Source organism: Puntigrus tetrazona, chromosome 8 (assembly GCF_018831695.1).
Source record: "Puntigrus tetrazona isolate hp1 chromosome 8, ASM1883169v1, whole genome shotgun sequence".
Taxonomy (NCBI): domain Eukaryota; kingdom Metazoa; phylum Chordata; class Actinopteri; order Cypriniformes; family Cyprinidae; genus Puntigrus; species Puntigrus tetrazona.
In genome coordinates this window covers 8,007,464-8,019,543 of record NC_056706.1, presented here as the reverse complement: position 1 = coordinate 8,019,543, position 12,080 = coordinate 8,007,464, and the positions used below count along the sequence as shown (strand labels likewise).

The window sequence follows — 12,080 nt, the reverse complement described above, 5'->3', positions numbered from 1 at the left end:
TAAAGGTTCAATATATGAACATTTCCTTCAGAACAAATTCTTACAATCTTACATAAATAAATCAGTACATAAATACTCACAACCCACTGACACATAAGTCTACATAAGTCTCTCACACACTCGCACACACACACTTTTTGCACCACTTTCAGTCTACCAGAAATATGAATAATATAAACCTGTAGAACAAATTCACTAATTATAATCTACGTTACATTATTATACAGCATTCAAAGCCGAACTGTAGCGTATGTCCTGGAAACAATGCACTCATCCCAGGTGCTCTGTGAACAGAATTTATTTTTGGAAAGACGCTATAAAAAGCACAAATGTCCAAGGGCGATGCTTGTATCTCCTTCCCAGGTTTCTCCTCCACCCTGCAAAAGAACATCTCTTATGGGAAGGAGTCGTATGTCTCCTCTGTGAAGCTCCGAATTCCCAAGAACCCTCACCTGTGCTTTTACCTGCGAAGATAAAGAGGGGAAATACTTTATGTGACATGGTTTGGATGCGTTCTATTTTTTTTAAACTTCTCATTTAGAAAAGCTGTTGTCAAGTGTCCTACACTGATTGCTTCTTACCTCACAATCATGTTGTGATATGAGGACATGAGACGGATGGATTTCTTCATCGGAGTCTCCCCATAAGCGTAACACCCTCTTGGTGGTATCCTGGTGTTTAGCAGTGGGGCTGTGTTTTTCAGGACATGTCAGGCTGATGATTTGTGTGGCAGAGGTACTGTGTAACCGTAGGAATCGCAGCTGGACAACATCGAGATCTCTATACTTAAACTGTGCAGAGCAATAATCGGAAAATTACATTCATTAAGACACCTGCTATTCTTAATACAAATGATGATATTCACAGTACTGTTTCCATAGAAACAAAAAATACACCATGTTAGTAAATTAACAAGAAATTACATCATCTTATGAAATTCAGCAGTTATTACCTTGAAGCCTCTGTGCAGCTCATTAAACCACTTTTTAGATCTGTCCTCTGATGCCCACATCCCTGAAATCTGACAAATCACCGTCAATTAACACACAAATATACTATAATATTCAATATAACAGTATACGTACAAACATATTCTGTGTGTTATTCTGTGTATCTTACTGGCAGTTTTCTTGCAAATATTTACATTTTATTGTGATATGGTTCCACAAAGAACCTTAAACATACAACAAAGCTTTTCAATCTGCAGAAGATCCTTTATATTAAAAAAGGGTTCTTCGGATTATTAAAATGTCTTTCACATCAGATCTTTTATTTAAACGTTCTCTGGGAAGCCAATAGTGGTTCTTATGGGGCATTACATTGAAAATCCCTTTTTGGAGTAATAGTAATGGGCAATACTGTGAATGTCTTTGAGATTTTGATTCTATAATATCTTACAGTTTTTAAATCCAACTTTCGTTCAAAACATCAGTTCACATCTTAGAATCACTAAAGGATACTGATCTTACTTTAGACCGGACGGGAGACACACAAGTTAGACCACCAGCAGTGAAATTGCAGAACACACGGAGAGCATCAAATGGACATCCATGGTTTGGATCAACATAGTAGTGCCCTACAAACAGGACAACAGTAAATTAAATGTCCACTTTATGATGTCAGTCACATTTTTGGGCCTGAAGTCTGCTCACCATCTCTGAGGTGAGGCTGGATGAGACTCAGCTCTCTGCAGGTAGTTGCTGGGTTGTCTTTAGTGCCTTGCGAGAAGCTATTTTCCTCAAACTCATCTTCAGGCTTGTCAAATCGAGACTTTCTGGATAATGACCTTGCTTTCTGAAAATAGCGTGCAAAGACTTACAATCAATATATTAAAATCTTCATCTCAGGCCTTTTTGCTACCGGACCCCAACTTTCCTCTATATTTTTACAATACAAATGTGTTTTGGTGCTCAACAAACCAAGATTAACTGCTTGAGTTTGTACCAACATTTTGTGATCCTCTTCTCTGAGCATGAGGTGAAGTACGATGTCCTGGTATCTGCTGAACAGGAATACCTGGTTTTCCCTTGGTGAGATGGTGAGAGTGAGCCAGAATATAAGATTAAGACAATATCTTAAAAAGCAATCAAATCAATATGACATTAAAGTGAAATTAAAGTTAAAGTGTGAAATTAAAGTCACATGCAAAAAACCTATTCCACTTACAGGAGGTCCTCTCCGACCTTTCACACCTTTCAGTCCTGATATTCCCTGAATTCCTTTCATACCCTGTTGATAGGAGCAGCGCTTAAGAAAGCACATTTAACTCTAATAAGCTTAATGTACTTGAGGTCTAAATCATATTTTAAATCCCATATTGTCAATGCTTCAGCATGACCCTACTGTACTTTGCTGTTTGAATACTGCACATCAGGGTACTGCAGGTCAGTGTGACTCTAATAAGATTTGTATCTATACTGTACCTACCTGGATCATGTACAGGGCAAAGATAAGCAGAGCTGTATAAATTACGATCACACCTTCAGTACACACCTTCCTTCCAGTTGGACCCTGTAGAGCAAAACAAGAAACCGTGTCATCTATGCTATTGTTCTTTAGCAGATAAAACTGTTCAAAGAGTTTACAAAGAGACATACAGGTAAACCAGGGAATCCTTTGTCACCAGGACGCCCACGAGCACCAGCGTCGCCCTGCAATAAAGAACATATTTATGAATAAGGAATAAAAACATCACAGTAAATATGTGCACAGTATCTTGAAGGTAGTTATTTACATGTACGCCTTTAGGCCCATGTCGTCCCTTGTACCCTGGGGCACCTTGCTTTCCCTGTGAGATGAAGGAAAAGATTCACAACTATTGAAAAAAAAGCAACTGATTGTTTTTTGATGCATTTTCGGTTCCGTTCGAACTTACCTTTTCTCCTGGTGGTCCAACGGGTCCTTGCAATCCTCTAATGCCAACATGACCCTGTAAATTGCATTAATGAGCACTGAGCTACTGCAACAAATTACTCATGTTTTCTCAGTTTGGACCTCTGAACAAAACTGGGGTGATTATTCTTATTATTATTTCACATGTCAGAAGCAATTGTCTATAGTTAATGGATACAGTGATACCTTTGGTCCTTTTTGTCCAACATCTCCCTTTTCACCTTGAAGTCCCGGAATCCCCTAAGTTTTAACAAAGAATAACATAAAAAAAATCCACACAGATTGTAGAAGCAAAAACAATGTCTTTGATTTGATAACCTTTGGTCCTATTAGCCTGGTGGGTCCTGGTAATCCTTTGGGTCCTACAGAGCCCTGTGATGAAAAGGATGGTAAATTGGGTGTAGTAGGAGTCATTATTTAAGAGACAGAGAGGAAATTACCTTTGGTCCAGGTAGTCCTTGATTCCCTTGCAAACCTGGTGTTCCTGCGGCCCCCTTTGAATTTGTTTTTAAATCCATGCCACAAGCCATGACATAATACAAAACATGACCACTTTTATATAAGCCATGACCACATTCTTTACAACAAATTATATAAAGCCATCTTACTTACAGCACTACCTGGAGCACCTGGTCTCCCAGTAGATCCTCGGAAACCAATGTCACCCTGTAAATAGTACAGTAAGGTAGTAAATGCTCATGTTTATGTTTAATCTTTATTCTAATCTACTTGGGCCAGCTCAGAACTCAGGACAATGGCCCAGATCACACCAGTAACTACATAGCAAATATTCAGAACACCTTAACAATTGCATAATAACACAACACCTTAGCTGTAACATGGCTGATTCAGAACATAAACATAAAGGGCAAGGAAAAGAGAACTTAAACACACAATTCATCCATGTAGAACAACACCAGACAGTGAACAGAGGGAACACAAGGGTATAAATGAACAAGGGGTGACAAGCTTAAAAACAACCAAACTACAAAATGACTTTAAAATGCACAGGAAATGACATAAAAGTCCAAACAAGACAGTAACACGTAAGACTAGTGTTGAGGTTTGCATTGGTAAGCACTATATAAAATGTAAATAAAAGGAAGCTACTCACTGGGTCACCCTCATTGCCTATAACTCCCAGCAGTCCATCTGTACCACTGCATCCCTTAAATATCATTAGTGTAAAAGTCAATCATGTTTGGCACAATCATAAAATAGTCAGAAGGTTCACATATTTGTGTTAGGGATACTTGCTGGTTTTCCAGGTAGACCAGGATTACCATGTTTCCCTTTTGGTCCATGAGGTCCCTAGACAATAATACAATATACGTACAAACTTTGATTTGTTTGTGTAGGCAAATATGAAATAATACTAGTAAAGCTGCTTGTCAAGTCAATAAAAGCCTAAAAAATGCATGAACCCACTGGCTTTCCTGCAACACCTTTACTTCCTCTCCTTCCATGAGAACCGCTCATTCCCTGTGTGAAAGAATCACAAAAACAACTGGTGAAGACATTAAATGACCTGATTAAATGATACATCTAAAAATATTGCACCACTGACTTTTGGCCCTGGTTGACCCTTGAATCCTTTTCCCCCTGAAGGTCCTGAAGGTCCTAGTTTTCCCTTTAGTCCACGATGACCCACAGCTCCTGGCTGACCCACGGGCCCCTTGACAGGAGCGTAGATCATTTAAATGTTAACGCTTTCCATTTGAGCATACTGTATGTCAGTGTGAAATGCTCCATATTCTATTCTTTAGATTGGAAACCAATCTGGTTGTAAAGTGTTAGCTCACCATTTCGCCTCCTGTTCCAAGCTCTCCTTTCTTCCCACTTGGGCCTGAAACACCCTGTAGACAACATGTAAAATTCCATCAATTTGGGTTAGTAAGACCGCATAACATTTTCTAAATAATGCATGCATCTTCAAAGGTAAAAACTTACAATTGATCCAATCTTCCCAGGGCTGCCTGGATTCCCTTTATCTCCAGGCTCTCCCTGCAGGGGACAAAAACAACAGATGCACTTACTCATATGACGATGTAACAGAGCATACCAAACTTGGAAATACCATACAAAGTGGAAATAAAAACATACTTTTGGTCCAAGTTTTCCACTTTGTCCGACAAACCCTTTTTTTCCATGCAAACCCTAAATTTGAATGGAATAAATTAATGTTAAAATGTATATCCCAAAATATACAATAAATCAAATACATCAAACCTAACTTACCGGTAACCCAATAGCACCATTTGGACCTGGCAGCCCATTTGGTCCTGCCTCACCCTATGATACCCATATAACAAAATTAATATACTTCTTCATAGGATGCATTAGCTGTAAAAGAGGAAGTAGTACCCACAACAAGCCCACGTAGACCTTTGTCGCCTTTTTCACCAGATTTTCCCATGTTCCCTCCAGGACCATACGTTCCTACAAACCCAGAGTGAGCTCTCACACCTGTCTGACCCTGAGAAAAACAAAAACAAACAGAAAACATCTCAACACTAAAAGTATTTGACTAATATTTCACTTAAACACCTCCGCAAACTTTATTAAAAAACTCACTTTTTCACCAGGGGATCCAGGATCTCCCTTCTGCCCTAGAGAACCACCCAACCCCTGACAAAAAAAAATAACTTATGATATTTTGTACTTCAGAAATAAAAAAAAAAATCAGCAGTATTCTTACTTCTTGTCCTTGTTGTCCTTTCAATCCAGCAGGTCCTCGATTTCCGCTCTCTCCTTGGATTCCTTTTGAGCCACGATCACCCAAAGATCCTTCGATACCCTTCTCACCCTACAACCGACAGTTCTGTCCTGTGTATCATTTACATAAAACACCATAACACAACGTACATGTATAAAATGGAGTTGGCAAAAATACAGCATCAAAGAATTTGTACTCACAGACAAGCCTTTGCTTCCTGCTGGTCCGACTGGCCCAGTTTCACCCATTGAGCCCTAAAAAAATTATTACCATTTTTACCAATTACCAATTACCAAATCTGAAATATTTTTGAAAGAAGCCTCTTATGGGGTTATATGGGTCTTTAATGTCATATGACCTTCAGAAAACATTCTAAAATCCTAATCTTGTGCTCAATAAATGTTTTTAATAGTAACAATGTAGAAAACAGTTATCAGTTTATTGTATGTTGTATTGTATTGTTAAATTATTGATTCAAACTTTTAAAAAGTAGTGTACATATGGATGATACTCAAATCAATTATTTAGGAGAATTTCTTATTAATAACAAAACCAAGATTTATAAGCAATCTACCTCCTCACCATCGATACCAGCAGCTCCCTTCAGTCCACTGGCTCCTCTCAGTCCTTCGTCCAAGACATTTAGAAATAAAACGTCTCATACAAGGCCACAGTGAAAGAACCAGTACATTTTACATAATTATAATGAAGATAGAACTTAAATAAAGCCCACCTTGTCACCTTTATCTGCTGGAGGTCCAATGGGTCCAGGTGGTCCATCTTTACCCTGAAAGACAGAATACAATATAGAGATAAAACTTTCCCTCAGTCCTCACAACAATAAACCACATAAACCAAAAAAACAAAAAAACATACTGGGTACCCAGCCACTCCATGTGGCCCCGGTGGCCCTCTTGGCCCTTGATTTCCTACAGGCCCCCGCAGACCTGTTTCACCCCACTGCCCTATGTTTCCCTGTGGGCCCTTTAGAAGATTACATTTACATAATGTTTCATCATTATTAAGTGAAGAAACACATGATACTATTGCATCATGACAAAAAGATTGCAAATGTGTGTTAAATGTATGCTTTACAGCAGGTCCTCTGTAGCCCTTCTCTCCTGGTAGGCCTCGAAGACCCTAGACAGAAAAATTCATAGATTGATAGAGTTTTCAAACATACAGTTCAATGTTAATGAACGAGGAAAAATGTAAAATATATATACAACCTATAAGGCACTTACTTGCTGACCGGGATTTCCTTTGGGCCCCTCAGCACCACTTTTCCCCTAATATCAAATGTAATGTTTGTAAAATGTGCTTGTCTATACATTAAAAGAGCAGAACATATGGCTTGTGAATGAAGGGAGGCTTGATTTAAAACTTTTGCTTCTGCAGCCGATTACTGTTTAATACAGCTAATAATGTTTTCAGCTTTTTATTGCATTACATTTTGTCATCATATGGTGTGTCACATGACGTGACTGGTACATTTACAAACCACCAACCTTCTCTCCAGGACTGCCGTAAAGCCCTACTGAACCCTCTCTGCCTTTAACACCCTGAGGGAAAAAAACTATCAAGACTGAACTAGCCACATAAAATTCATTGCCAGTTGCTATAAAAAAGAGCACAGAAAAAAAAAAAACGAATATTCAAATTTGGATAAAGTCTGATCTAAAGAGCTAGGTGTCATGAAATCGAAAAAAACAATTATTACTTACTCTGATTCCAGGCTTTCCGGGTTTGCCAGTGAGGCCCAGGCTCCCTGGTTCCCCCTTTTAAAAAGTTTTTAATAGCATTGTGCTGTAGGTCATATTCTTAGACAGTAATGTCAGAATTGGCAAACTATTACATTTTTAACAGCTAAATATACCACAAGATGGAGAGTTACATAACTAAGAGACTGAAGGGTTTGGAAATGCTGTCAATCAGGAAAGGAAAATAAAACTCACGCTTTTTCCAACGGGACCTTGGACTCCTGGTGCACCAGGCCTTCCCTGTAAACCCTATTCAGACGTTTAATCAGTTGTTTTGTACATGTCAGTATAAACATTGTCTAACAAATCATGAAAAAAATAAGAGGAGGAATTACTTGGGGACCCTGAGGTCCTTTATCTCCATCTGATCCTGATGGTCCAATCGATCCCTGTAACACAAATCACTTTTAGTGGCTAATGAAGCAAACTAACGGGGCATTCTGTATGAAATTGTGTATGTGTGGCTCTTACAGATGCACCGTGAATGCCGTCCTGTCCTCTGCTCCCTGAAACACCCTGATGTCCCTAAATCATGTCATAATCATGACTTTGCTAAAATGGATGCTAATCCACTATAGCCTATGCAGTAGTTAATCACTGCTATGCTAAGTTTGTGTTATAGAATTATACCAATCATTAGGAAACTCAGTTTACCTTGTGACCTTTAAACCCGGTTCCTCCAGGGACTCCTGGTCGGCCCTGTCCCATTAAAAAATATAAAGTGTAAGTAATCTGATATATATGGTTAATTAGGCCATGATATTTTCTGTTGTAACTGAAATAATTATGACCAAAGGAACAAAGAAAACTGTGATCAAACTTTACTAAATCATGTAAGTAATTGCATGAGTTGTTTTATATTTAAAAGGTAATGATTTGGTGTACAAGGGAACCTTAATACCGGGCTCTCCTTCAGGCCCTGGTTCTCCAGATTTTCCCATCTCCCCCTGTAAAACAAAACATTTGGATATAGTGTCTCTCTTTAGTCCACTGTATATAGGCATCTGTTTTCAGATTTATTATATTTCCTAAACCAATAGGCCATGGAATTGCGGTAATGAATGAACGAATGAATGAATCTTTGATGAGGTGTATTAATTCCACAGTGGTCTCTGAATACCATGTAAAAAAAATTCCAGTGCCAACTACTGGTCATATGAGTGTGTGTGTGTGTGTGTGTGTGTGTGTGTGTGTGTGTGTGTGTGTGTGTGTGTGTGTGTGTGTGTGTGTGATTTATGTATACCTATGGATAGATTTTGTACATTTCTAAAATAACCACTAGGGGGAGCTACGATAAAACAAATCTACTCAAAATGATTAGCGTCCTTGCCTTCACAATTATGACTTGCAGTTTTATTTAAGAAATCATACTTACCAAAGGTCCTGGAAAACCAACGAATCCCCCTTGGCCAGTCTGACCCTTTTGAAGTAAAATAATGTTTTATTGAAATCGATTAAGTATGTGAAATCTAATGTATGATTTTTGCCAAAGACACGTTGAGAGAAATGATCAATCACCTTGTCTCCTCTCAGTCCAGAAGCACCTTGGATACCAGGGTGGCCTCTCTCTCCCTAAAGATAGCATTTAAAAAAGGTAACTGTTTTTATGCAGTAACACATTATATTAGATTTCTTTGATAAATAGAGAATTACACTGCTGTACCTTAGATCCATCATTTCCCTGTCTCCCCAGATCTCCAACAGATCCATCATATCCCTGAAGTAAAAGCAATGCAATGACTAACCGGCTGGTTTTAGTTAGTCAGTTTTGAATTAGTTACTAGTAGCCACCGCTCACCGTGGGCCCTGGTGAACCAGCAGGTCCAGAAGGGCCAATCTCTCCCTGTACACCAGACTGCCCTCCTCTGCCTCTGAATCCCTGTTTCCCTGGCATCCCCGGAGGACCCTTACAAAAAGAAGATAGATTAGTTCTTTCAACATTTAATCCAATGATTTCTAGTTCTTTGGGATCTGAGAACAGTGTACATCTGGCTCTCAATAAAAAAGTGTTTACAAAAGCCAGAGCTTTTGTAAATATTTTAGTGAACTCACTAGATCTCCCTTTTGGCCAGAATCTCCTTTCTTTCCATGCTGTGCTTTCAAGCCCTGAAGTTCACAGACAGACAAAGACAACAAATATAGTTATCCCAAAATCATGATATTATTTTCTCTAGAGTCATACGAATTATCAATACCATTATACTGCGATTTGACCTGTTTTATGAAAACATTTTACATCTCATTTTACATCTATATCATGCTGCTTGTATGTCAGAAATACAAAGAAGAACAAACACAGCATTAAAATAAATTTTTAAAAATCCCCCTTCACAACACACTGAAAGTGCTAAATGTATATTCTAATTATTTAAATTGAAGTTAATACTTAATTATTAATTAAATTATTAATTAATTAATAATAGTATAGCCTCACTAACTACATACCGAAATGAATATATTGCTTTACCAGCAGCTTCTACAAAAGAAAACTCTAAAACATATCAAAAGTGTCTCACAACAACAAGACATTTAAAATATTAATGTTTGAAATAATCTTACTGGATCACCTGAGGGTCCGTGTTTTCCTGGTTTTCCACTGGCACCCTGAAACAAGAAAGCATATTGCTGCATTACCATAGAAGCGCACTGCTGTATCAAAAGAATATGAGAGATATCTGAAGAGACCGTAAATAATTATTCATGAAGAGTGAACCACAGGCTTACTTTTAGACCCGGTGGTCCTGGACTCCCAATGTCTCCTTCGATTCCCACATCTCCCTGTTTGAATAAGAAATACGTGTGCCTCAAGTAAATGCAGGAAAACCAAAAATGCGATTTCAGATGTGACTGTAATTTCAAAGCTTTTATAAAAAGACATGAAATGCACATACAGAGTCTCCTTTCTGACCTGGTGGTCCATCACCCCCTAGTTTTCCCTGAATAGTTTGTTAGATAATGACGGTAGTTAGACATAGTAGTTTGATAGAGGAGAGGAAAGAGGCAAGCAAATACATAGCTAGATTGATATAAGAATTGGGTCATATTCTACATTTTCCAGCATGACTACAATATTACAATATGGGTTACAAAATCCAGTTATATAAGACTATTACTGTAACTTCCTTTAAGAATATGCCTTAACCATAATATGGATCCTATCTGTAAAATACTGTGTGTGTAATCATGGAGACCAAGAGCACACAAATACATAATGTAAATAAGAAAGATAAAATACATAGTTTACAGCACCTGGGGTCCAGGAACACCAGGAATACCGATAATACCATCAGACCCTTCCTCTCCCTGAAATATATAATGGCATATGACTTTTTTCTCTTTTTTTGGTTTTTATAAAGTCTTTGTAAATAAAAGATTGACTTACTGGTTTGCCAAGTGGTCCCCTTGGCCCCATCTCACCAAGCTGTCCCTATAAAAGAGAATTAATAGTATGCATTAGCGACTGATCTGACTAACGAATCTTTACGACTTTCTTAATCATTTGTGATTACTGGAATGATGATGTTCAAGGACTGTCAAAATTACTGGATTGAAGCATAAAAACTAGAGTGCTTCTTACAGGGGGTCCGTTGACGCCTGGAACTCCCTTCAACCCCGCTGGACCCATAAGACCCTTAAAGAAAGCTTAAAGGTCAAGTTCTAAACATCAAAGAATTGAAAGTTGATACTGAATAATAATTAATAAAAAATAAATGCGATTTTGTAACATACTGGTGGTCCTGGTGATCCAGTGAACCCAGGCTCCCCTATCTGTCCCTGTGACACAGATTATTACTAAAACAATCAGATTGCTCACCTTTTTTGTATATTTTATATGGACAATAAAAATGATAATTTAGCATATACAGGTTGACCAGGTGGCCCCATAAATCCCCGAGGTCCTCTTGGTCCAGGTGGCCCCTTTGTATGGAAAAAATATTGTTTGTTAAAGAAGTTGTTATTGCTTTGCAATATCTTCATCTAATGGAAAGCAGCTATTTTAAATTGTACACATACGTTTTACTGTATATTTGATCATAAATGCAGCCTTAGTGAGACGTCTTTCAAAAATAGTTAAAAGTCTCAATATCAACATCAGTTCGAGATATCAGTCTCAAAAGCTGTAGAGACAGACAGGATATCGGTTTCATAAAGAAATGACACACAATCAGAAATATGAAGTTACTCACAATATATCCTACTACCCCTGCTAGGCCCTTCTGTCCCTTTTTTCCCTAAAGAAACAGAATTTGGTCAATATTATATTATCATACATATCTAAAGTTTGGTGAGCAGAAGCAACATTTTACCTTCTCTCCTTTTGTTCCTTTGATTCCATGAGGTCCCTGCTCGCCAAGATCACCCTAAACACACCAGATACCGTTTCTTTAAATATGCATTATGGAATATGGAGTGCGATATAATCAATTAATTTATGGCTGAGATGTCAAACATGCACGCTGTGCGGACAGTAGTGGACTCCTGTTTAGGTCTTGTATATTTAGATTATCTTATGTTACGGCTAGGCACAAATGGAATTTGCAGAATGTATTTAAATATTACAAAATGTAAATAGTCAAAATAGTTGGCACAAAAGTTTATTATAGAACTGATTGCATGATAGAAGATTTCTGTAAGCACAGAATCCATTAAGGCTTAGTACTTTACACTTACACTTATACACTTTACACTTTATATCTTATACTTTATATTTA

The 12,080-nt window shown here is 37.9% G+C and overlaps 1 protein-coding gene across 1 annotated transcript in view; it reads right to left on the bottom strand.

Annotated features, from left to right (window-relative positions):
• Positions 1-6: 6 nt before the first annotated feature.
• Positions 7-12,080, bottom strand: part of LOC122350865 (collagen alpha-1(I) chain-like) — a 513,797-nt gene continuing 501,723 nt past the window's right edge. The window contains exons 2-56 of the mRNA XM_043247625.1: positions 11,676-11,729; positions 11,556-11,600; positions 11,233-11,286; positions 11,098-11,142; positions 10,946-10,999; positions 10,751-10,795; positions 10,618-10,671; positions 10,260-10,304; positions 10,093-10,146; positions 9,928-9,972; positions 9,421-9,474; positions 9,167-9,274; positions 9,032-9,085; positions 8,887-8,940; positions 8,744-8,788; positions 8,262-8,315; positions 8,023-8,067; positions 7,840-7,893; positions 7,704-7,757; positions 7,564-7,617; positions 7,333-7,386; positions 7,117-7,170; positions 6,853-6,897; positions 6,704-6,748; positions 6,485-6,592; positions 6,342-6,395; positions 6,183-6,236; positions 5,809-5,862; positions 5,591-5,698; positions 5,467-5,520; positions 5,261-5,368; positions 5,131-5,184; positions 4,996-5,049; positions 4,843-4,896; positions 4,695-4,748; positions 4,460-4,567; positions 4,321-4,374; positions 4,150-4,203; positions 4,007-4,060; positions 3,505-3,558; positions 3,333-3,386; positions 3,211-3,264; positions 3,079-3,132; positions 2,876-2,929; positions 2,735-2,788; positions 2,598-2,651; positions 2,428-2,511; positions 2,167-2,229; positions 1,949-2,026; positions 1,653-1,794; positions 1,470-1,576; positions 953-1,021; positions 582-791; positions 453-464; positions 7-377 (exon numbers count right to left, since the gene is read on the bottom strand). Coding sequence (XP_043103560.1) covers positions 315-377; positions 453-464; positions 582-791; positions 953-1,021; positions 1,470-1,576; positions 1,653-1,794; positions 1,949-2,026; positions 2,167-2,229; positions 2,428-2,511; positions 2,598-2,651; positions 2,735-2,788; positions 2,876-2,929; positions 3,079-3,132; positions 3,211-3,264; positions 3,333-3,386; positions 3,505-3,558; positions 4,007-4,060; positions 4,150-4,203; positions 4,321-4,374; positions 4,460-4,567; positions 4,695-4,748; positions 4,843-4,896; positions 4,996-5,049; positions 5,131-5,184; positions 5,261-5,368; positions 5,467-5,520; positions 5,591-5,698; positions 5,809-5,862; positions 6,183-6,236; positions 6,342-6,395; positions 6,485-6,592; positions 6,704-6,748; positions 6,853-6,897; positions 7,117-7,170; positions 7,333-7,386; positions 7,564-7,617; positions 7,704-7,757; positions 7,840-7,893; positions 8,023-8,067; positions 8,262-8,315; positions 8,744-8,788; positions 8,887-8,940; positions 9,032-9,085; positions 9,167-9,274; positions 9,421-9,474; positions 9,928-9,972; positions 10,093-10,146; positions 10,260-10,304; positions 10,618-10,671; positions 10,751-10,795; positions 10,946-10,999; positions 11,098-11,142; positions 11,233-11,253 — 3,369 coding nt within the window. The 5' untranslated portion in view covers positions 11,254-11,286; positions 11,556-11,600; positions 11,676-11,729 and the 3' untranslated portion in view covers positions 7-314. The remainder of the gene's footprint in view (positions 378-452; positions 465-581; positions 792-952; positions 1,022-1,469; positions 1,577-1,652; positions 1,795-1,948; positions 2,027-2,166; positions 2,230-2,427; positions 2,512-2,597; positions 2,652-2,734; positions 2,789-2,875; positions 2,930-3,078; positions 3,133-3,210; positions 3,265-3,332; positions 3,387-3,504; positions 3,559-4,006; positions 4,061-4,149; positions 4,204-4,320; positions 4,375-4,459; positions 4,568-4,694; positions 4,749-4,842; positions 4,897-4,995; positions 5,050-5,130; positions 5,185-5,260; positions 5,369-5,466; positions 5,521-5,590; positions 5,699-5,808; positions 5,863-6,182; positions 6,237-6,341; positions 6,396-6,484; positions 6,593-6,703; positions 6,749-6,852; positions 6,898-7,116; positions 7,171-7,332; positions 7,387-7,563; positions 7,618-7,703; positions 7,758-7,839; positions 7,894-8,022; positions 8,068-8,261; positions 8,316-8,743; positions 8,789-8,886; positions 8,941-9,031; positions 9,086-9,166; positions 9,275-9,420; positions 9,475-9,927; positions 9,973-10,092; positions 10,147-10,259; positions 10,305-10,617; positions 10,672-10,750; positions 10,796-10,945; positions 11,000-11,097; positions 11,143-11,232; positions 11,287-11,555; positions 11,601-11,675; positions 11,730-12,080) is intronic.